The sequence below is a fragment of the Neomonachus schauinslandi genome, chromosome 3 (genome assembly GCF_002201575.2).
Source record: "Neomonachus schauinslandi chromosome 3, ASM220157v2, whole genome shotgun sequence".
NCBI classification, from domain to species: Eukaryota; Metazoa; Chordata; class Mammalia; order Carnivora; family Phocidae; genus Neomonachus; species Neomonachus schauinslandi.
The window spans coordinates 120326483-120350791 of NC_058405.1; the positions used below are offsets into that span (position 1 = coordinate 120326483).

Genomic DNA, 24309 nt, shown 5'->3' on the forward strand with positions numbered 1-24309 from the left:
AGAAGGCAGGTGTAGAGTATTTCATAATGGAGAGAGTCTGATTGCAGACAGCAAATGTTACAAAGAGTTTGAGAAAGACCTAGATTAATAAAAAGCCTTAACATTGTTCTTTAGAAGGTGATCAATGACAAGAATGAATGATGACATTAAGCTAGACAGAAACTAGATCACAGAGGATGAGCCTCTGTAATTGCGTTGGAAAGCTGTGAAGACAGTGAATGGGTGCTACACTTTTCTGAGAAGATGAGTTATGTTAAGAGAAGGAAGATACAGTAACAGATTCAAGGGGAAATCAGCCAAGAGGAGATTCATATATACAGATATATACATATACATGCATTTACGTTTCTGTGTATATACGTACAGCTCTAGATATACACACGTATTTAAAACATATAAAATTATGACAGAATTCCCTAAATCTAGGAGTGGAGACAAGTTATCTTGGAGTATGGTTTTGTTATTAAGGGAAGCCACTATAGTGGCTCTTTAGTTACTAAATGTAACCTACTGTCCTAGATGTAAAGAAATAATAGAAACTTTTATCAGCTAACAACAGCTGTCTCTGGTATGCAAAGTTGGATGCTGTTGCAGGTGAGTCAAGAAACCAGGAAAGAAATGCTGATCCCTCTCTTTAGACTCTAAAATTAGTGATTTAAGACCTCTGATGCATTGAGATTGTCCTTAATGAGATCCACTCACAGGAAAAGTATGCAAAGGAGATTTCACACAAGGGAAGGAGTAGTCTCAACAGATGGTCTTTGCTCAATACCAGAACCCTGCTAGACATGCAAAGAGGGTTGCTCTGGTGTGAAAATTAGACCATAACTCCTTCCAATTTAGCCAACCCAATATGAAAGGGGTCTTGAAGACAAAGACTAAGGATGCAAATTAAAGCTTAAAAGAACTGTCGGGCGCCTGGGTGGCTCAGTTGGTTGGGCAACTGCCTTCGGCTCCGGTCATGATCCTGGAGTCCCTGGATGGAGTCCCGCATCGGGCTCCCTGCTCTGCAGGGAGTCTGCTTCTCCCTCTGACCCTCCTCCCTCTCATGCTCTCTGTCTCTCATTCTCTCTCTCGCAAATAAATAAATAAAATCTTTAAAAAAAAAAAACTGTCATCTTGGGAGCTCACATTCTCCTGGCTGAATTAAACACCAGATGACCTAGACTGGCCTCTTTCAAAAAAATCCCAAGATATTGAAGCCTTGGGACCAGGAACAATATCAGTGCCTTGAACTCTGGAAGGCAGGATGTCAGAAATGACATTTTGTGACACCAACAGAAGCAACAGTAATGGAACCTGGGCTGCCTACTAACTTTTCACATTCTCCATTTCTCTTTTCAGGAAGTTTGGAAGCACAACCAACTAAGACCCCAACATTCTCATGGAATTTGGGAAGGAAGATGGAATAGGATCCATGAATGATAGTTTCCTCATGCTAAGTTGAGCAAATCAGAGGCTCACAAAATTAATTTCAATGTTGAAGACATATGACCTTCTTTTTATTCTATGCTGATAAAGCAGGCCCAAATGGTTAAATTCAAACAAAGAAAAATGGCAAACATTTATAGGCCTGATGGAAGGAATCTGTGGATAAGTAAAAAAGATGTGAGATGTGGGGAAAACATGGATTCACATCAGTCAGTATCTTTTTTCAGAAACAGGGGCAGAGGGAAAAGGAGACAGAAATCATTGGGGATAAAAGAATTGAGGGCATTCCTTTCAGATACCTTCCATTTCAGTGAAGTAGGAGTCAAAATCACTCCTTGTTGAAAATTGAGGGAGAAATTGAGGTTAGAAGGAGTAAAGATTTCACACAACCATGATGGGAAATCTAATAGGAAACTACTAGGGAGTAGCTTTCTTCTAAAGACACTTAATTTTTGACATTTTTCATAATTTTTCCTATACTTTTTTTTTCCTTTTTCACTCAGAGTCCAACCCTTTACCAATAACAGAGCTGGCAGAGAATAATGAGTTTCTAGAGCAGTGTTTCTCAAAGCATGGTTCCTTGGCCATCTGTGTAAGAATCTTTTAGGGAGCTTGTTTAAAAAGAAGATTCCTGGATGCCACCCAGGCCAATTCGATGGAATTTCTGGGATCGGATGCCTGGGAATCTGCATTTTACAAGTTTCCCAGGTGGTTCTTTTGCAATAAGCCAGCACTTGTCTGAAGACTGTTGTTTTAGAACCACTGTCTTAGCTCATGTCTAGTCCAACAAGTCTTATGCATGACTACTCACCCACATCCTGTTTTTAATCAGTGGCTCTGTCTATAGTTTTAAAACTAAAATAAAAGAGTCACACACTGTGGTGAGGAAATGACAACTGTGTCTTCAAGCTAGTTAGGAGCAGACTCCTACCCATTATCCTCTTCTGTGTTTTACCGATTTATTTAATAAAAACACTTTAAAAATTTGCCTAGACATCATTTATTGATGGTCAAGAATGATAGTTACCATAATTAAGCATAATTATGTAATTTTATAGTATTAAACTGCATTGTCTAGTCAATTAGTTTATCTTTCTGCACTCTTTAGTTGAGGTAGTGATGAGGTTGAAAGATACTGTTACTCGATTATGGACATTTGAGGAAAAAGCAATTAGAAAATTTCTACTCTCCAGTGTAAATACTGTTCCTCTCATTTCCTTGCTGGCACTATGGGTTCATTAGCATTTGGAGATCCAGGTTATAAACAGTTGTGGCAAGAATGGAAGACACTGTCTTCAAACATCTGTGGAGAAGGGAAGTGGGTACCAGGCGGTATTTTGTACATTCATCATTTTGAGCATGGACATCAGTAATGAATTTGTAATCTGCCCAGAATGCTCTCAGGTTATAATCACTAAATTGACACTATTGTAAAGTAAAGGGAAAGCTTACCTCAAATCCAGATTATTTGCTTGGATGAACAATTTTGTAATTTCCCTTATCATACATCTGACTTGATGTCGTAGCTTAAGTGAAGTTCTTTGCACTCCTTCCCTGAAGGGTTTATGTACAAAAATGATCACATTTCTAACTTCAAACTGAATTAGGTGGCCCTTGAATAGGCTCTTAAAATATATTAGGTATCTTCTTTATTTTAGAATTTATCATACTCTAATATGTGTCTTCTGACACAACTCTAAGTATTGAAGTGAGGGACTTTTATTTGTTTTGAGTTTCTAACACAGTTCCCACTAATTAAAATTGGGCAATTGTTCATTGACTTCTTGAGTGATTGAAGAAACAAATGAAAATTGAACATAAGCACTTTTTTTAATCAAAATTCTTGTCCCTTTAATAAATAGCTTCTTCAGCTAGTGGCTATAGAATTGTAAGAAGGAAAATTGCACATGTCACCAAAGGTAAATTAAGTTGTGTACCTACAAAAGGCTAGCAGCAGACAGTCTGACAAAAGATATCACAAAGTGGCATTCTTTATCATGGAGGATTCAGTTAGTGGTGGGTGTCCTCACTGGTGTGTATTTAGAAACTTGATTCTGCCAGCATCATTATTGTTCCTTGTAATCTATCTTTTCTCTTTAGTTGCTTTTAAGATTTTCTCATTGACTTAGGTGCTCAATGGTTCCACCATAATGTGTGAGTGTGGGTTAATTTTATTTACCCTGTTCATCATAATGTAGTCTTTCTCACTCTCATAATTCAAAGTTTGGGGTTTTTTTTATGGATTCTGTTAAATTCTCATTCATCAGCATTTCAAATATAGCATCTCTCTCATTTTCTGTTTCATTCGATGTATAATGGATGTTTTCATTATCTCCCCCCTATCTGTAACCTGTTTTTAAGGTTTGCTCTTTTTTTCTTTCTCTCTCTACATCAAGGTAATTTTCTAGATCTTTTAGTTCACAGATTCTCTGTATCCATGTTGGATGTGCTGCCCCTCCCATCTAGAGGACTTAATTTCAATGACAATGTTTTCAGAATAAAAATGTGTTTGTATTTATTTAAATCTTCCCAGTTAATCTTGATATTTTAAAAATTCCACTATGGTTTCTATTCCTTCTTTTTATTCTCTTTAATCAGTGTCCATGTACTTTTTTTTAAAGATTTATTTATTTATTTTAGAGAGAAAAGAGCAGGTGCATGCGGGTGAGCAGGGGGAGGGGCAGAGAGATCTTGAGCAGACTCCCCACTCAGCATCAAGCCTGAGGCAGGGCTCATTCCCACAACCCTGAGATCAAAGCCTGAGCTGAAACCAAAGAGTCAGAAGCTCAACTACTTGAGCCACCCAGGTGCCACCCCCCCCATGTACTTATTTTTAATAAACTTCATTTTTTGAACAACTTTTGATTTATAGAGAAATTCTGGAGATACTTCAGAGTTCCCATATACCTGCATCCAGTTTCCCCCATTACTGTCATCACCATACATTTGCTACAATTAATGAATCAATATGGATACATTCTTACTAACTACTCTATTCAGAATTTCTTTTTACTTAGTGTCCTTTTCTTGTTCCAGGGTGCCATCCAAGATACCACATTACATTTAGTCATCATGTCCTCTTTGGCTTCTCTTGGCTATGACAGCTTCTCAGACTTTAGTTGTTTTTAAGGACCTTGACCATATTGAGAAGTACCAGTTGGTATTTTGTAAAATGTCTCTTAACTAGGATTTGTCTGTTTTTCTCATTATAAGCTATGGGTTTGAGGAGGAAGACCACAAATATGTAGCCCTTCTCACTACATCATATAAGCATACATAAAATCAACATGACCTGACAGTATTGATATTGATCTTGATCACCTGACTGAATAGTGCTTGTCAGGGTATCCCTGCTATAGAGTTACTTTTTTTCTCCCCTTTCTATGCAGTACTCTTTGCAAGGAAGTAACCATGTTTAAGGCGTGAGATATTATGCTCCATCTCCTTGAGAGTGGAATATCTTACATAAGTTACTTGGAATTCTTCTGCACAGATTTGTCTCCTCACTCCATTTATTATTTATTTTATAATAAGTATTATAGAATAAACAAATATAATAAATATTCATCTTTTTATATCACTGTGGAACCATTCATGGTTATTTATTTTATATCTTTGGCTACAGTCTAATACTCTTTTACTTAATTTTTTGCTCAAACTTCCATATTTGGCCATTGATTGGAGTCTCATTCAATTGACTTCTGTCTCCCTTTGATATATCCCCTTATTGTGAGGTTTTGTTTTCTATTTTAAATACTTCTTTAAATTCTGGCGCTGCAAAATAACCCAGGTTCTTATACATTTCCTGCCATAGTCCTGGAATCAATCATTTACCCAAGGAATCTTGGTTTCTTTTACTGGAAATGGTATTAGAAACCAAGATTTTGGTATTAAGTTTGCTCATTCCTTCTATATCTTTTCTGCTGTCAACAAATTAATATGTGTATGTATATTAAGCCTTGTATATATCTATAAATATTTTTCTATGTAACCATCTGTATCTATATTAAGCTAGTATTGAGTGCATATTGATGTCTCTCTCTCTAACCCATTTCCACATGGATCATCCTAGCCTGTTCCCTTAATTACCTGTAAACTACCACTCCAACAGAAAAAAACCTTGTCTCCCATCATTAGTCAGTCATTTATTAATAGTTCAATTCCAGTATATATGTACAGCAGTATCAGAATGATTAACAGCTACCCCTGTGGGAAGCAATTTTCTCAAATGGACGACAATGTTTATGTATGGTTTCTTTTGCCTTTAAGTTACAGACTCTAATCATTTCCAAAGTCCTTCTATTTTTCTTAAGTAGGCTGTTTCATATATTAGTAATACATTGAGAATGTCTTGTCCCATTCTGCGTTCAATCCTGGCTTAAACAATAGTTTTCTAACAGTTCCGGATGATGATTCCAGATCCAGTCCAAGATTAAGGTTCCACAGGGTTTGGTTTCTGGAGAGAGTTCTCTTCCTGGCTTGCAGATGGCTGTTTTGTCCTTGAATGGCCATTCCGCCCCCACCCCCACCCCAGCTCTGCTGCTGAGCAGTCGGCCTCCAAAACTGTGAGAAAATAAATTTCTATTGTTTAAGCCACTCAGTCTGCAGTATTTTATATCAGTAGACCAACTAAACTTAGACAACTCTATAAAACTCACCAGGGCTCCATCTCTTCAACTTTCTCCAAACACACATCATTCCATCCTACCCCCAGACCCCCAGAAACCACTGGTTTATTTACTATTGCTATAGTATTGCCTCTTTCAGAATGTCATGTAAATGGAATCATATAATAATAACTCTTTCCAAATAGCTTTTTTAACTTAGCAACATGCATTTAAGATTCATCATGTCTTTTCCTGTCTTGATAGCTCATTTTTTTGGACCTGGATCATATTCCATTATAAGGATATACCACAGTTTATCCATTAACCTATTGAAGGACATGTCAGTTGCTTCCAATTTTTGGTGATTATGAATAAAGCTGCTACAAACATCTGTGTGGGGATTTTTGTGTGAACATATGTTTTCGGTCAGTTGGGTTAATACCTAGGAGCACAATTGCTGAACCGTATGGTAAAGCTATCTTTAACTTTGTAAAAAAAAAAGATGCCAAACTCTCTTCCAAAGTGGCTGTACTATTTTTCATTCCCACCAGCAATGCAAGAGCATTTCTGTTGCTCCACATCCTTGCTATGAATTGTCATTGTCAGTGTTTGGGATTTCAGTCATCCTAACAGCCATATAGTGGTATCTCGTTGTTTTAATTTGAAAATCCCAAATGATAAATGATACTGCATTCTTTCAATGCACTTATTTGCCATCTATGTATTATCTTTGGAGATGTGTCTGTTCAGATGTTTTGAACATCTTTTACTTACATTGCTTGTGTTCTTATTTTTGAATTTTGAAAGTTCTTTTTATATTTTGCACACAAGCCCTTTTTCAAATATGCTTTTTGCAAATATTTTCTCTCAATCTATGCCTTTTTATTTTCTTTACAGTATCTTTCCCAAAGCAGATTTTTTAAAAATTTTAATAAAGTACAATATATCAACCTTTTCTTTCATAAATCATCCTTTTATTGTACCTAAAAATTCATCACCAAACCCAATATTCAATAACCAAACTGATTTTGATTCCTCTTATGTTATCTTCCAGAAGTTTTATACTTTTATGTTTTATAGATAGGTCTATAATTTGTGAAATGTGTAAGGTCTTGCATATGGATGTCCCATTGTTCAAGAACCATTTGTTGAAAACTCTGTCCTTTCTCCATTTAACTTCCTTTACTCCTTTGTCAAAGGTCAGTGGCTGTATTTGTATGGGTTGATTTCTGGGCACTCTATTCTGTTCTGTTGATCTATATGCTGTATTTTGCCAATACCATGCTGTCTTAATGATTGTAGATTTATAGAAAGTCTAGAAATTGAATATTGTGATTCCTCCAACTTTCTCCTCCTCTTTTTCCTCCTCCTCCTCCTTCTCCTTCTTCTTCCTCACTTTAGCTATTCTAGGTCTTTTGCTTTTCCATATAAACTTTAGAATCAGTTTGTCAAGGTCTATGAAATAGTTTACTGGAATCTTGATTGGGATTCGCTAAATCTATAGATTAAGTTAAGAAGTCACACCTTAACACTCTTAAGTCCTCCAATCCATGAACACAGAATGTCTCTCGATTTATTTAGATTTTCTTGGACAAAGTTTTGGGGTTTTTCACATATAGATACTGTACATATTTTGTCAGGTTTATATTTAAGCATTTCATTTTGGGGGTACTATTATAAAGTTACTGTTTGTTTAATTTCAAATCCCAGTTGTTCATTGCTTGTATAGTAATTTATATTGTGACCTTGTTGGACTCACTTATTACTTTCAGGGTCTTTTTTGTTGTTGATTCTTCATGATTTTCCAGATGGATAATAGTGTCATCAGCAAACAAAAACAGTTTCATTTCTTCCTTCTCACTTTGTATAACTTTTGTTTCCTCTCCTTATCTTAGTACACTGGCTAAAACTTTCAGCACAATGGTAAATAAAAGTAGTGAGAGGATATCCTGGGTTTGTACTTGATCTTGGGGAGAAAGGAGCCTGTTTCTCACCATTATGATATTTGCATATGTTCTTTATTGGGTTGCACATGTTCTTTGCGTATGTTCTTTATTTATCCTCTATCCTAAGAAATACATATCTATATTCTTTCAAACTGCTTTATTTTCTCTGGTTCTGATAATTCTGATATTTGTGCTACCTCCTGATTTTTCCTCATGGTTGATCATTTCCTTTTGTGCACTGTAGTTTTGATTATGAGAATTTTATTTTGTTTTTCTGTGGAATTCCTGTCCTGTGCTCATAAAGATGTACCCATATAGAAGTGATAAATTTCATCATGCCAATAACTAATTCACTTAAATACACTCAAATTCCCTGAGAAGAATTTTAAGGCAAGTAACTAGCTCACACTTTAATATTCTTTTAAAATTTCCTATCATTTCATGCACTTGAGGGACAAAGTCAGGAGACCTGGATTCAGTTTCCTACTCCGCATTTTGGCTAGTTATACAATCTTGGCCAGGTTCTTTAATATCAGAGATCTTACTACTTCTCTATTAAAAATTATAACATCCATCATTTATATTTGTTCAAAGGAGTTTAGAAAAGACTCAATATATTATCAAGTTTGTGAACTCCTTGAATGATGTTGTGAACAGATCCTAAGGTACCTCCTTGATCCCTGCCTCTTCATGTTCATGAACTTACATAATCCCTGCTCCTTGAGTGTGGATGGATCTTATGATTTGTGTCTAACAAACGGAATATGGCATAGTTGGTAGGCTCTTACTTGTGTCATTATGCTCTGCTATGTGGCAAAGTTGAGAAGATGTCACTCTTGTGGTTACATTGCATTATTTTTTTTTGCTCTTTTCTTTTTCTTTTTATTATTATTTTTATTGTTATGTTAATCCCCATACATTACATCATTAGGTTTAGATGTAGTGTTCCATGATTCATTGTTTGTGCCTAACACCCAGTGCTCCATGCAGAACGTGCCCTCCTCAATACCCATCACCAGGCTAACCCATCCTCCCACCCCCCTCCCCTCTAGAACCCTCAGTTTGTTTTTCAGAGTCCATCATCTCTCATGGTTCGTCTACCCCTCCGATTTCCCCCTTCATCCTTCCCCTCCTGCTATCTTCTTCTTCTTTTTTTTTTTTTTCTTAACATATATTGCATTATTTGTTTCAGAGGTACAGATCTGAGATTCAACAGTCTTGCACAATTCACAGCGCTTACTAGAGCACACACCCACCCCAGTGTCTATCACCCAGTCACCCCATCCCTCCCACCCCACCCCCACTCCAGCAACCCTCAGTTTGTTTACATTGCATTATTTAAGACTGTCTTGCTTGCAGTCTCTCTCTCTCCATTACTGGCTTTTACTAAGCAAGCTGCCACGAATCCTATGGCACAAGGAAATGATTCTGATCACAACCTGAGGGAGCTTGGTAGCATATCGTTCCCCAGGCAAGCCTCCAGGGGAGAGTTCAACGCTGGGTGATGCCTTGACTGCAGCCTCATGAGTCCCTGAGCAGACCCAGCTAAGATTTGCCCAGACACCTCACCCACAGAAACTTTGAGGTAATAAATGTGTTTTAAACCTCTAAGTATGTAGTAATTTGTTAAGCATCAGAAAACTAATACAAGTGCAAACCCTCAATTAAATAGGCCATGCCTTTTTGACTAACATAATAAAATTAAATTAAATTTTAAAAATAAATAAATAAATAAAAACCTCAAAGAGGAGGTATCAAGATATCACCCCAGATTTTTAAAAAAATCTGCCTTGAAAATTATCATTTCATTTAAGGTAAGTAGGTAAAGAGATAGAGACTGAGAGAGAGATGGGGCAGAGGGAGAGAAAGGGAGAGAAGAGAGATCTGACACTGAAAAATAGCATTCTTTATTTCAGAAAGGTACCAACTTTTTTTATTGCCCATATTTCTGTAAAGAAATGGATATAAAGTACCAATGATCTTGTGATCTGAAGGGTTCAATATAGTTGTTACGTATTATTTACTATACTTAGATTATATACATCCATAAATACTTATATTATATGATCAGTACACACAAACTGTACCCAAGTTTGATTTTTTCAGTTCAAACTAGGATTTTTAATACTGTTCGTACATGCAACTAAGATATAAAAGTACTGCAAAGTAGAAAGTGACGAATAAAAGATCATTTCAAAAAGTAGAGCACCAACCTGTTGGACATGGTGGGTGGTGTTCCTTCAGCCACAGGACAGAGTAATTCTCAATACGCTTGATTCGAATTTGGTTTATCAATGCCATGCTACAAAAGTGCATTTTCATAGCCAATTGTCAATTAATGAAATCCACCAATATCACACATTTGACAATTTGGGCGTAAGCAAAACACTTCACTTTTCAATTCATTTCCCAGTAAGTTACATCAAAGTGAGTCATTGTGCCCCAGAAGATTAGAGAAATAAAATCTTCTCAACTCCCACTGAGGTCAGATAGTCTGAAAAGCTGTGCTGTGAGAAATTTACCCACATTTCCACTAAACAATAACTAGTTTTCTTACAACTTGTGAACACACAAAACATGACATACCCTTCCTTCCTGTACTTTGGTTAAAAACTGCTTTTCTTTTTTTCCAGAACATCTCAAACTCTTGACTCTAATGCTTCTTACCTCAGACTACAGTGAAACTTGCTCTGTCCCTTCCCTGCACCTTTTTGGGTTTGATATTTACTGTAAGGAGGAAGAATTACACTATATTTAACACTTCAAGCCATGAGAAAAGCAAATGACCTATAATCTGCTTTACCAGATGACTTGTGGAAGTTTTCGAAACCCTGATCATGTTGTAGAAGAATTTAAAGTCATCTTTCCTCAAATAAATGTGATTCTTTCTTTCCCCTGGATTTGGCAAGATGGGATTAACAAGATATGTTGCGTTCACGGAAGCAGATTTTTAACATGATAATTCTAGTCTAAGATGGGAAATAAGCAGTGTCAGTCCAATCACAACTTGGACTTGCAAGGCTTTGTTGAAAATAAATGTATTGTTAATCATGCAGTTATTAATGTGCCTATATTTGAAAACTTGCTTGTGGGGGCCAAGAGAAAGAGTCATTCTAAATGTCTGTTTGTTCCCTTATTAACCAAAGACATTTTTTATCCATGCAGTATCTACAATTGTGTGTTTTAAGTATTCCATGAGGGGTGGGGGGGTGGGGGGTGGGAGGAAGTCCTGTAGGGATGACCACACAGAACCCGCGAAAGAGTAAACAGTATCTAGAGAGACTGAGACTAGGCCAGAGTCGGAAAGAACTGGTTTCCAATTTCAGCCATGCCACTGGCCGTGGGAACTTCTCCAAACTCCTGCTCCTTACGTATGGCTAACACCCACCTAACAGGGTTGTTTCAGGATCAACGGGAAGCATCTTTAACCTGCTAGGTATTCAGTAAATGGTAGACAGAATTGTTATTGTTCCTTCAAAACACCTCACCCTGCTTTTCATATGAATGATGCCAAAGCTGAGCGCACTGGATAATTTGGAGTTGAAATAATTAAAAGAAAGCAGGTAGCAATTAGCAATCTTTTTATATTTTATTTTAATATTCATTTCTTACCCTACAAGCTTCCTTACTCTCCCCTTTTTTTTTCTCAAAATGACTCATTCTTTACTCAATTTATTTAAATGTGGTTACACTCAAAGTCACCTATCAAATGTCTGTATTTCTCCCAAACACACACACACACACACACAGCTTTAAATCAGTAAGGACTATTTATTACATTGTCTGCATTATCTACTCTAGAATATAGGTCATGAGCAGCTGTATCACCAGAACAGAGAAATCATGGGCTGGAATGGGTACTGAATAAAAATGTGATTGAAAGGCTAGAAGTAATGTGGTACCAACATAACCAACAGGCAAAAGAGTGCTGAGGCAATAACTGTTGGGAATATATAACATAAAGTGAGGAGTAATGTGAAAAAATCTACAGGAGGAAAATCCTTTCCCTGGCTCTAATTTTTCAAATTTCAGACATCTGCTCCAAAAAAAAATTTACAAAGCTGTATGCAGGATCTTGAGAATTCTAGACTTGCCATCAATGTTTAGGCAGAACAAAAATTGAATTGAGTAAGAATGACATTCTCACCCACTTTGTTTAGGCTGTCTATTAAAAAGCCCTTATCATAATCTTGCTCAGCACCCATCTTAGACAACATGTTCCCATGGATCCCAAACCCTCATATTGAATCTTATACTTCCTGCTTTATTGTATCTCATACTTCCTGCTTTATTGTTGCTGTGGATGTGAAAAATAGCTGATGATCCTCTTTGTTTATAATCCTTCACAGATGGAAACAGAAACATTCAAAATGACCTATTATTAAGCCTCCCTGGAGGCTACTGACCTTAAGCAAAGTTTTATGACCTACCAATGAACCTACGGAAGGTATCCCAAATAATTATATTCCATCACTCTTTTATTTAAACTTGACTGAAAAGTTCTCAATTTTCACACAATCTAGAAAATAAATATTACCCTGGTCTTCACAGGCAGCATTAGGATAAGCAGGGATGTGCTTAATTTGTCATCTTATCCAACTTATTACCTAGTTCCCCTACTTTCTGTTTATCACCTGCACTTTTCTGGTTACAAAAAATGACTTAAGAAGCAAACCTTATGATACAAAAATTTAAATAAAGGTCACTATCGTCATGGTATGGGGTTTCAGTTTTGCAATCCAACTGCAATTTCCCACCAGGCTGGGTGGAGTTAGTCTAAACAAGTTTAGAGATATTTACGAAATAAGAAAGGTCAGGACAACCCATCAAAAGCGACTCTCTTCCTCTTCCACTGCACGGTGAAGGCCAGGGATGAATTTTAAGAGCTGTTTCCGGACACTTCCCCTTCTGCTTTTCCGGGGCAGGGTCCCAAACATGTTTGAGAAGTTGCCCTCCCACAAGGGGGACATGGACCCACTGCTGGCCGTACTAACACTCCGGTTCCTCCTCGAAGAAGACCTCTTCAGGAAATCGTCCCCATCCTTGGGGACAAAGCACTCATCATCTGTGCTCGTCTGTCGACTGAAGCCTCCCCTGCTGGAGTCCTCAGACACACATGTGTGGTAGCCATCCTCGCTGTCCATCGTCATGGAGCTCAGACAGCTGCTCTCACTGGATAGGCGATTCCGGTCCAGGAGGGCTGGGCCTGGCCCCCGCAGAGTTCCAAACAAAACCGACTCATCTATGTCCATGTTTTCCAAACTTGGGCAGTTACCTATGTCACCTGGAAGGCAGAAAACAAAGTCCACTGTGGAATGGATATGAGCATCACTCCCTACAAGCAAACACACCAAAATTTCTCTTTAAACGGTGCAGGAAAGAAAGAGTAAAGGTGAAGAATATTTTTCACTGAGCTTCGCCCGTATGAATAAGTGACTCTTTATGAGGTCATTTGATAAAACCTTAGAGTGGTGTTTCCCAAACCATTGTTCATGGGCTGGCTTCCATGTAAAACTGTTCCACGGTCACAAATAGTCATGCTAAATCAAATAAATGTAAATAGATTCTTCACATAAGAACAGTCAACTCCTCTGAGAGTATGCCAGTGTGACTTGTCAATCTCCAAACGTATCATTTCTTAAACGGAAGTGACCCTGCAACCTTTTATTAATGTGCTCACAGAAATTGCATTCTAAACTACATACTTGGGAAAAAAAATAAAGAATATACTTGAGAAAATGCCGTCTTACTCCATTAAGTTCCTCTGATTTTCAGTTACTGTATTTTTTAAATAATTATAAAATTATTATAACATCACTCGAAGTGTATGGGAAACACAGTTATATAACTTGCACCCGTAGGCTGATTATAGAGAATTCAAAGGTGTTTAAAACAGAGAGGATATCTTCCAGCCTCAAAATTCCATGCTTCTTCCTAGAATACTTTAATACTCAAATGTTCTGGAATGGTACCATACCCAGAAAACAGCCCTATCCTCAAATAAATAACAATTCATTTGTGGAAGTTGAGTTTTATCTGCTTAGCTGAATTTTTTCATCAACCTTTCATAACCTATATCTGGGCTCCCCAAACTCAAATTTTAATCGCACACCAACATCCTGTCCCTACCCCACGTGCTTGTGTACTATCTGAGCTGGCTGGTATGCTACTAAAAGGAAGGGAATTATTTGTTATACCAGTCTGAGAACGACAGTTTAGAAGGTGACTCTGCTTCAGGAAAAGTAATAGAACATTGCACACTCAGAAATGGTTTTACTTTGTGCTGATTATTTCTCTACTGTTGCTCTCCTTTGTCCTTGAATAGCAATACAAAAAGAGACAGATTTTTCACTTAATCTGCAAGGTTAAATTCGGCCAGCTCTGCACTGACTAGTCAGAATGCTTTCCTTTTTACTAATAAAACCTACTTATTTCGTCTGGCAACGACTTGATGAATTCCTTTGATTGGAAAGCAATTAAGAATCTCATGCCCTGTATATTTATTCTGCGTCTAGGAAAAGTAAACTACAGAACTCCTTCAATCTCTCAAAAAAAATGGGTACAACAATGGCTTTAATGAAGAGTCATTCCCCTTAATCTTGAACTAAAGACCTTGTCTATACAAGCTATTCCTATAGAACCCCAGGACTGCCTATATATATTAGGCCAAACCCCATCTCCACTCCAGAATGTTCCAGAAATGGGGGAAAAGTTTTCCCAAACACCCTCAAGTCTACAGAAATCCAGGAGTGGCTGGATTTTATACCTTTGTCTGGCTAGGAAACTTCAGACCCCTCAAAAATCTACTAAGAATTTTTTAGCATATTAATTTAAAAATATACAAAAGAGAAGTAACTTATATAGAAGTTTCATTTAAAAAAAAACAGAATTTAAACACAAACCTCTAAGCCATACATTAGTGCTTAATTATGAATTAAATGTATCTTTTTTTCCTGTAAATAATTACTTGAAACAAACATTCTAGGTTATAAATAGAGACTTTAGCTCAGTGTTAAGAAGGTATAACCTACATTTCACACCCACATAGCTAGTGGTTTCAGTGAATTATTTGTACAAACAAGTTCATTCCTCAGGCTACACCAGACACCTAGCAAATGTCAGATCAACAAATTTTTTTTTTTAAGCAGGCTCTGTACCCAGCATGGAGCTTGACATGGGGCTCGAACTCATGACGTGAGACCTGAGATCAAGACCTGAGCCAAGATCAAGAGTTGGACACTCAACTGACTGATCGACCCAGGTGACCCCAAATCAACAAATTTTAAACTCAACCATTCCCTTCAGAATTCACACAACAGCAAGAGCCATGCATTTACTGTTAGAATGATCATTGGTATTTCTGTCTTAGGTTTGCAGGCCATGAAGAGGCATTTCTCTGCATTCATGTAACTTGTATAATATGAACAAATGATAGGATCTCTACCCAAGAAACATGCTCCCATTCCAGCCTCAATAATTTCTGAGAACTACACAACCCTTGAGCCACAAACGTTCTCAGAAATTGAATTCATCTACTGTAGTGGTAGGAAAATCAAGCTATCTATCATTCTTACTGTTCTCCTAAAATCTCCAGGTGCCTCTTGTAAGTGTGTGCACACATACGAGTGTGTGCACACATGGGAGTGTGTGCATGTTTTCATGTGTATATGTGGTATATATATGGAGGGGATATGACTTGACCTACTCACCCTCCGAAAACAAAGGTCACTCCAAAGGTCATGCCAAAAACACAGACTAGTATTCTTGATCCATGCTAGACAATTTTTTTTTATAATGATGATAATCTTACAACAACTTAGAGGCAGAAATACCAAAAAGATGAATGTTACTGCAGTTTCTGAACAGGAAATCACATTTACCATGAAGCAGACGCTGTTCCTGTAACTGCAGCGATCTGAACTCCACCCATTTTTTCTTCAAGGTTTGCTGATAAAAAAGAAAAAAAAAAGTGTTGATAATTGGGAATCCCCAGTGAAGATAGCAATTTACTTCTAGGTGATGAGATTTGTCATTAATTTCTTTTTTTCCTTTCTTTCTAGCAGTAGCAACCCCTCCCATTCATTGGAAAGATGATTTTTTACACAAAAGGGAGATACTGGGAATACTACTTTCTCAAGAAATAATCTAGTAGCGCCAAAAAGTTGAAACAATGACTTCGTTTCAATAGAAACAACAGACAATAGAAACCATGACATTTATTTATTTATTTATTTATTAAAATAGTAGAGAACCCAATTGTTCGGGTTTGTGTCCATTTACTAGCTGTTGAGGGAAGGAGTTACACTCCAGGCTTCTCCCCCCTACCCCACCCATGTGTAAGATGAAGGCAATAACAGAATCGAAACCCTGGGATTTTCCTCAGAATTAGGAGAGTTAGTAGATGTAAAATGTTCAGAACAGTGACTAGAGCTTAGTCAATGTTCAGCAAATAGCATCATTCTGTAAGCCTGGGGCATTAAAGCTGTGTTTATTGCTGTACACCTATGTATTTTTCACAGCAAAAAGGGGAAGCCAGACTGTCTGAAAGGCTTCCTTGGAGGGCTAAACTTAGAACACTGCTAAGCACCCTGACTTCTTAACTGCTTCCTTCCTCTGCTGCGCAGCACATGCAAGCAGTGGCCCAGGGTGGCAACGAAGTGGTTGCTGTCACGGTCAAGACTGCTCATGAGGCCTGACCCAACCCTTCAAAGGGGCTGAGGTGATGAGAAACAAAGCAACCAGGCTGAGGCCATCTGTCAAGGACAGGTAGAGGCTCACTCTCCCTCCTGCCCTCTGGCCTTTGCCCTGCCCCTTTCCCTGCCCACTCAGATCCCCATGGCGGCCCAGCAGGCAGGCACGGCTCAGCTTTGCCTATGGACACTTAATCCCAAGGAAAGGCAGCCTCGTTGGAAACAAGCACTCCTTTGCAAGAAGCAGTCTGGGAAAGGTAGATGCAGGCTAAAAAGGAAAAGGGGGAAAAAGTACATTTGGAAGGAGAAGGCTTAAGGAAAAGAAAATCATAAAATTACAAGAACGTCATCAACTGCTTAAGGGAAGAATGGTTAGTTCCTCATTTCGGGGGCTGAACAATCACTGGGCGGGATTTTCCAAGCCTTGATCACAGTAACATTTAGCATCAACCCTTACGGTTACCTATATAATATGCAAGCACTAAATCAAAGCCATAAGATGCCTGGCTCAGTTAATTTCTCGTTCCTTCTGCACTATAGGATAGTCAGTATGGCTGCAAGATTGCTTGGCTATCTGGGCCACAGCTCCTTTCATCTGTGTCAACTGTGGTCCTATGAAGGTCAGAGTTAAGGACCCACAGAGCACAGAACTAACAAGGATCTAACCCCTTCCTTCTCTCTGAAAGGGGTCTATCTCCTGCAAGAGAATAGAATCCAGGAGAGGAGCGTAAGTATAGGTTGACAGTCAAAATTAAATACAGAGAGAAGAGGAGATTATATTGTTGCACTCACTATACAGAAATACAAAGTCATGCTGTGCCAGATAGCTAATTTTTGTGAAAATAAAGGTTTTAAAATATCTAATCTGTTGACTTGGCCCAGTCATTTAAGTACGTCATCACTTAAACCAAGAAAACACCAGTGTAAAGAGCAGATGTGCCAAAGTGACTAAGAGTTTTTAGTCTCTATCTCAGCTTCCCCATTTTCCTCACAATCTGTTTCTGTCTGTTATTAACAATACACTTGTATATTTAGACAAATGAGATGTCTCCCCATTAGAAGAAAATTAAAACATGTGGGAGATCTAACCATACCGGACCCTATCACCTAATTGTACCTAGCTCAGAGCCTGGTACATAGCAGCTGCTCAGTAAATATTGGTTGAATGAATATATCAAAGAATGGCTTCCTGAAATAAAACTCAACTACACAGATGGATATTTTGAGTTGGATATATTTCCAATGTTTTCAATATACACGAGACATATAGCTACACATTTCCATCTTTAATACTTTTACAGTGCTTTCATGGATAACATGCTGTTTAATTTTCCTAACATTCCTACAAAGTTCCAGATTAGAAAATAAAGGTGAAATGTAGCAAAATACTTCCCAAGGACTACCAACCCAGTAAAAAGCAGAGCTAGATTGAAAAGTAGCTCCTCCAGCTAGCACAGTGGATGAGCTGTTTTCATGTTAAACATCTGAATCATAGGTTATGAGAAAGGAAATCCTTGAAAACATGACTCAGAAAAGACCACCATTTCTAAAGAAGAGCTTGTGGCCTCATGGAGTCTTTGAAATATGAATGCATAATTACATAGGACACACAAACTAAATGTCATTATGTGAAGGGGGAGCCAACTTGACCCTGGTTATAGGTCAGATCCAGACATTTCTGGTTCAAGAGGTGAACTGGAAATCACATAATTTCAAGATTAGAAAAGGAAAAGAAATGCAAGAAGATAAGCAAGAATGAACCCAAAGATCTGTCGGACCTGGAGAAGCAGAAACAGGTAGCTAGGAATTTGGATCCTGTGGCAATATATAGTTCAAATGCACTTATTTATCTGAGACAGAGGTCAGAGACAAGTTTCTTGCTTGAACCTTGGCTAAGCTCTACTACCATGAAAAGCAGGGTGAGAAAAGCTGCTGCTGATATCTATGGCTCATGTGGGGCTCATGCCTGGAGAGTCAGGAGTACATAAATACAGCCTATGACCTGAGCCAAACAGCACACGAATCCTCGAGGAAGGACCTGGCTCTGGTTTGGGATCGAGCCCTACATCGGGCTCCCTGCTCTGCGGGAGGCCTGCTTCTCCCTCTCCCATTCCCCCTGCTTGTGTTCCCTCTCTTGCTGTGTCTCTCTCTGTCAAATAAATAAATAAAATCTTTTAAAAAGAAAAAAAAATGCAGGGTGGAGGCAACCCAAGTACAATACTGAGTGGAAGGGAAAGACCACCATGCATGGGAAGTGAGCAATATAAACTCAAAAAAGGTATGAAAGACAACAAAATTGATGGTCAGTACATGGATTCTCTCAAAAAAAAAAAAAATGAAAACAGAACAGTGTCCAAAGAAGACTTTAAAACAAAAATATTTATAATCTTCAGAGGAAGAAATGAGATCAATGTCGATCAGAACAAGAAATCTGAAACAAAGAAATAAGACAAGAACAGATAGACATGAAAAAGAATGATCTGAATTCACTCTTTTTTTTTTAATTTATTTATTTATTTTTTAAGATTTTATTTATTTGCGAGAGAGACAATGAGAGACAGAGAGCATGAGAGGGAGGAGGGTCAGAGGGAGAAGCAGACTCCCTGCCGAGCAGGGAGCCCGATGCGGGACTCGATCCCGGGACTCCAGGATCATGACCTGAGCCGAAGGCAGTCGCTTAACCAACTGAGCCACCCAGGCGCCCAATCTGAATTCACTCTTAAAACTCAATGGAAACAACTCATTCTATACAGAATAAAGACATTACTGAAGAACTCAACAGGAACATAACAAAAAAGATAAAGTGATACAAAATATGAAAGAATGGTTAGGAAGCAAGGAAAATAAATCAAAAGACTCTAAAAATATGTCTAACAGGAATTCCAGAAGATAATTCAAGGAATGGTGAAGAAGGTATATTCAAAGAGCTCAAGCTGTTAGTTTTCCAAAACTGAAGAAATTCACAAGTCCTTGGATTGAAAAGGTACTGCAATTTCTAAGCAGTATAAGTTTAGAAGTGAATCTAGACCTAATCACATTTCAGTGTAGCTTTAGATCAGTAAGACAAAAGAACATCTTAAAAGTAACCAGAAACAGAAAAAATATTGCCACAAATTGAAATACTGGTTTTTGAAAAGACTCAAAAATAGAAAATCCTCTAGATAGAATTACCAAGAAAAAGAGAGAGAGAGAGAAGGCATAAAAAGTAATACAAATAAAAATGGGGACATAATCTTTGTGAAGAAAAGAAAAATATGGGAACAGAATTTTCATTATCAACACATACAATAAATTTGAAAATCTTAAAAATTTATTAACAAAAACATTAATTCAATAAAACTGGCTGAAGCAAAACAAACAAAACAGAAAGCCTGAGATATCTTATAATTAATAAAGAAACTGAAACAGAGTTTAGAAGTATTCCCACCAAAAAGAACCCTAAGCCCAGATGATTCAGATAGCTACAAAAATTCTACCAGAGAAGAAAAAGGGGAAGATTCTCCCCAGATCATGCTAAGAGTCCAGTAAACATGATACCAAAAACTAAAGAAAGATAGTTTGAGAAAAGAAAATTGCAGGCCATTCTACCTATAAAATGAAGTTACTTTCAAATATCCTACAGAAAATTTTAGCAAATCAAATCTATATTTATATAAAAATGATTATAAATTATGACCAGGTTGGATTATTCTAGAAATGCAAGGGTGGTTCTACATTAGAAAATCTTTAAATGTCATTCACCATATTGACAGATATTTTTAAAATAAAAAAGTGAGAATAGCGCATACAGAAAAAAGTGATAAAATTTAATACACAAGCACTATAAAAACTACTAGAAAATTTAGTATGGAAGGGAGTATTCCAAATCTGAAAAGTATATTCATAGAGAGAGTTCATTCCTGATGGGAAAAAGTGGAAATTCCCTTTAAAATCAAGAGCAAAACAAGGATACTTATTATTATAGTTTCTATTCATCACTGTATAGTAAGCCCTACCCAGTGTAGTGAAGAAAGAGAACTTTATGTCATCTTCACAGAAAACCCAAAATAATCTACAGATAACTTGTTAGAAATTATATAGTTTAGAAATAGTTTGAATTATATAGTTTGAAGGACAGCATAAAATTGGTTTTACAAATCTATCCATCAACCTCAATCAAAACACTGTTTTCATAAAGAAACTATAATATGAACAAAAATCGTAAGTAGAAAGGAATACATCTAGTGAAAAATGTATAGGATCTATCTGCATAAAAGTATAACACTTTATTGAAAGACATAAAAAACAATTAAAAATGGTTAAGATTATGAAAACTTTTCCTCTAAGATCAGGAAGAAGACAAGGATGTCCACTTTCACCACTTTTACTCCGCATAGTACTAGACGTCCTAGCCACAGCAGTCAACCAAGAAAAAGAAATAAAAGGAATCCAGATAGGTTAAGGAAAAAGTAAAACTGTCGATTTTTGTAGATGATGTGATACTATGCATAGAAAACCCTAAAGAGTCCACCAAAAAACTATTAGAACGAATAAATAAACTTAATAAATTTGCAGGATACAAAATTAAGATACAGAAATCTATTGCATTTCTACACACTAATAATGAAGTAGCAGAAAGAGAAATTAAGAAGACAATCACATTTATAATTGCATCAAAAAATATAAAATATCTAGGAATAACTTTACCCAAGGAGGTGAAAGACCTATACTCGGAGAAATAGAAGACACTGATGAAAGAAACTGAAGACAACACAAACAAATGGAAAGATATACCCATGTCCATGGTTTGGAAGGATTAATATCATTAAAAAGTCCATACTACCCAAAGCAATCTACAGAGTCAATGTAATCTCTATCAAAATCCAAATAGTACTTTTTACAGAACTAGAACAAATAATCTTAAAATTTGTATGAAACCACAAAAGACCCCAAATGGCCAAAACAATCTTGAGAAAGAACAACAAAACTGGAAGTATCACAATCTCAGATTTCAAGATCTACTCAAAGCCAAAGTAATCAAAAGAGTATGGTACTGGCACAAAAATAGATACATAGATCAATGAATAGGATAGAGAGCTCAGAAACAAACCCACACTTACATGGATCATCAATCTATGACAAAGGAGTTAATAACATACAATGAGGGAAAAACAGTCTTTTCATTCATTGGGAATACTGGACAGCTACATGCAAAAGTATGAAACTGGACTACTTTCCTACACCATACACAAAAATAAATTCAAAATGGATTAAAGACCTAAGTGTGAGACATGAAACCATAAAACTCCTAAAAGAAAACATAGGCAGCAATCTCTTAGACACTGGACGTATTTTTGGATATGTCTCCTCAGGCAAGGGAAACAAATGCAAAAATAAACTATGGGACTACAACAAAATTAAAAGCTTTTGCACATCCCTGAAGCAAAAAGGAACCTATTGAACGGGAGGAGATACCCAATAAAGGGTTAATATCCAAAATATATAAAGAACTTACACCACTCAACATCAAAACACCCCACATAATCTCATTAAAAATGGGCAGAGGACCTAAATAGGCGTTTTTCAAAGAAGACATCCAGATGGCCAACAGACACATGAAAAGACATTCATTATCACTAATCATCGGGGAAATGTAAAGCACAACCACAATGAGATATCACCTTATACCTGTCAGAATGGCTAATATCAAAAACAAGAAATAACAAGTGTTGGCAAGAATGTGGAGAAAAAGAACCCTCATGCACTGTTGGTGGGAATGCAAATTGAAGCAGCACTGTGGAAAACAGTATGGAGTTTCCTCAAAAAATTAAAAGTAGAAACACCATATGATCTAGTAATTCCACTACTGAGTATTTATCCAAAGAAAACAGAAACACTAACTTAAAAAGATATATGCACTCCTAGTTTATTGTAGCATTTAAAAAAATAGCCAAGATATATAAGCAACCTAAGTGTCCATCAATAGAGGAAGGGATAAAGATGTGGTATACATACACAATGGAATATTATTCAACCATAAAAAGGAATAAAATCTTGCCATTTGTGACCACAGGAATGGGCCTAGACGGTATTATGCTAAATGAAATAAGTCAGAGAGAAAGACAAATACCATATGATTTCACTTATATGTGGAATGCAAAAACACCCACAATCAAACAAACAAAAAAGCAGAAACAGATTCATAAATAGAAGGAACTGGTGGTTGCAGGAGGGGAAGGGAGTGGGGGAATGGGCAAAAAAAAAAAAAGATGGTGAGATCATCTATCACTAAGAAAACTCAAAACTATGGAGATGTTAAGTCTTTTCAAATTGAGCTATCTACATAAAATTTAACACCAATCAAAAGTCCAAAGTTTATTTATAGAACTTGATAATCTGATTCTAAAATTTATATAGATGATGAGAAGAACCAAGAATAACCTGGAAGGTTTGTTCAACCAGATATCAATATTTATTACAAAGGTATAATAACTGAGTTTGAGAGAAACAATGGATCAGAACACGGAGCCTATAACAAAATCCAGGCATATATGAAACTTGCTTAAAAATAAAGGCTTCACTGCAGGTCATTTCAGGGGGGGGAAAGAAGGACTAAAAGAAATGGTACTGGGAGAACGGGGTATTCATATGGAAATTAAAGAAAATTAGAATCCTATCTCATACCACATATACAAATTAATTCTGGGTGAATTCAGACTTAAGTGTAAAAAGGAAAAACTTTAAAACTTTTGGAAGAAAATATAGAAAATGCAGATTACCGACAAAGGATAAACAATAAGAGCTCTTACATAAGCAAAAATATCAAAGACACAATACATTTAAACTACTAAGGAGACAAAACATCAACTGAGAATAATTTAATCACCTAACAAAACTCTCCTTCAACATTAGCAGTGAAAGATTTGTTTGGACAATGAAAGCCCTACTTACCCTTGCTAAAGGAAGTACTACAGCAAGAAAGAAAGTAAACCCAGAGGGAAGGAAGAGAAAACAGCAAGCACATCAATTCAACACATTAGCCTATGTGTTACCTCAGAACAACAATTTTTATTCCAAAAATTGATAGAATTCTCCAAAGTAAAGCAATAATAAGAAAGATGGTTCCTTGAGATGAACATTTAAATATGTTAAGGTCCTCATGGTGTTCTAGGAGAGGATGGGTATATTGAAAAATGTATACTTCATTTGAAAAAAGTGGTAGGTGTGAATATTAAAACTTCAAGAGAAAACACTGAAGGAGCAGAAATTGCTTAGAAACATGAAACGTGCTTTTTGCTGGAGAAGGCTTTATTCCATGAAATATAGACCTATTTGTTCGGTTATGTTTTAATTAACACCACCAGTTTATTTTGTACATTTTTTTCCTTTTTCTACAAAAAGATAAAAAAGCCATGTTTACTTTAAAAAATGATCCTCACTAATACTCTCTTTTTTATAAAAACAAATTAAGTTTTGACAGTTTTAAAACCTAACTGTACTATGAATCACTGTTTATTCCATACAAGAACTTAATGATAAAATGTTAGAGGTATTCCCTTTAAAAGATTATCACTATTTACAAGAGTCCTAGCCAATGTTGTAAAAGAAGAAAAATAAATTATGTAGTTGACCCTTGAATAATACAGGGGTTGGGGT

The 24309-nt window shown here is 36.7% G+C and overlaps 1 protein-coding gene across 4 annotated transcripts in view; it reads right to left on the reverse strand.

Moving 5' to 3' along the window:
• Positions 1–10065: 10065 nt before the first annotated feature.
• The window catches only part of LOC110591933 (cytohesin 1 interacting protein), a 75768-nt gene continuing 61524 nt past the window's right edge, over positions 10066–24309 (reverse strand). For all 4 annotated transcript variants that reach the window (XM_021702917.1, XM_021702918.1, XM_021702916.1 and 1 more), the window contains exons 7-8: positions 15865–15931; positions 10066–13268 (exon numbers count right to left, since the gene is read on the reverse strand). In XM_021702917.1, coding sequence (XP_021558592.1) covers positions 12811–13268; positions 15865–15931 — 525 coding nt within the window. In that variant the 3' untranslated portion in view covers positions 10066–12810. The remainder of the gene's footprint in view (positions 13269–15864; positions 15932–24309) is intronic.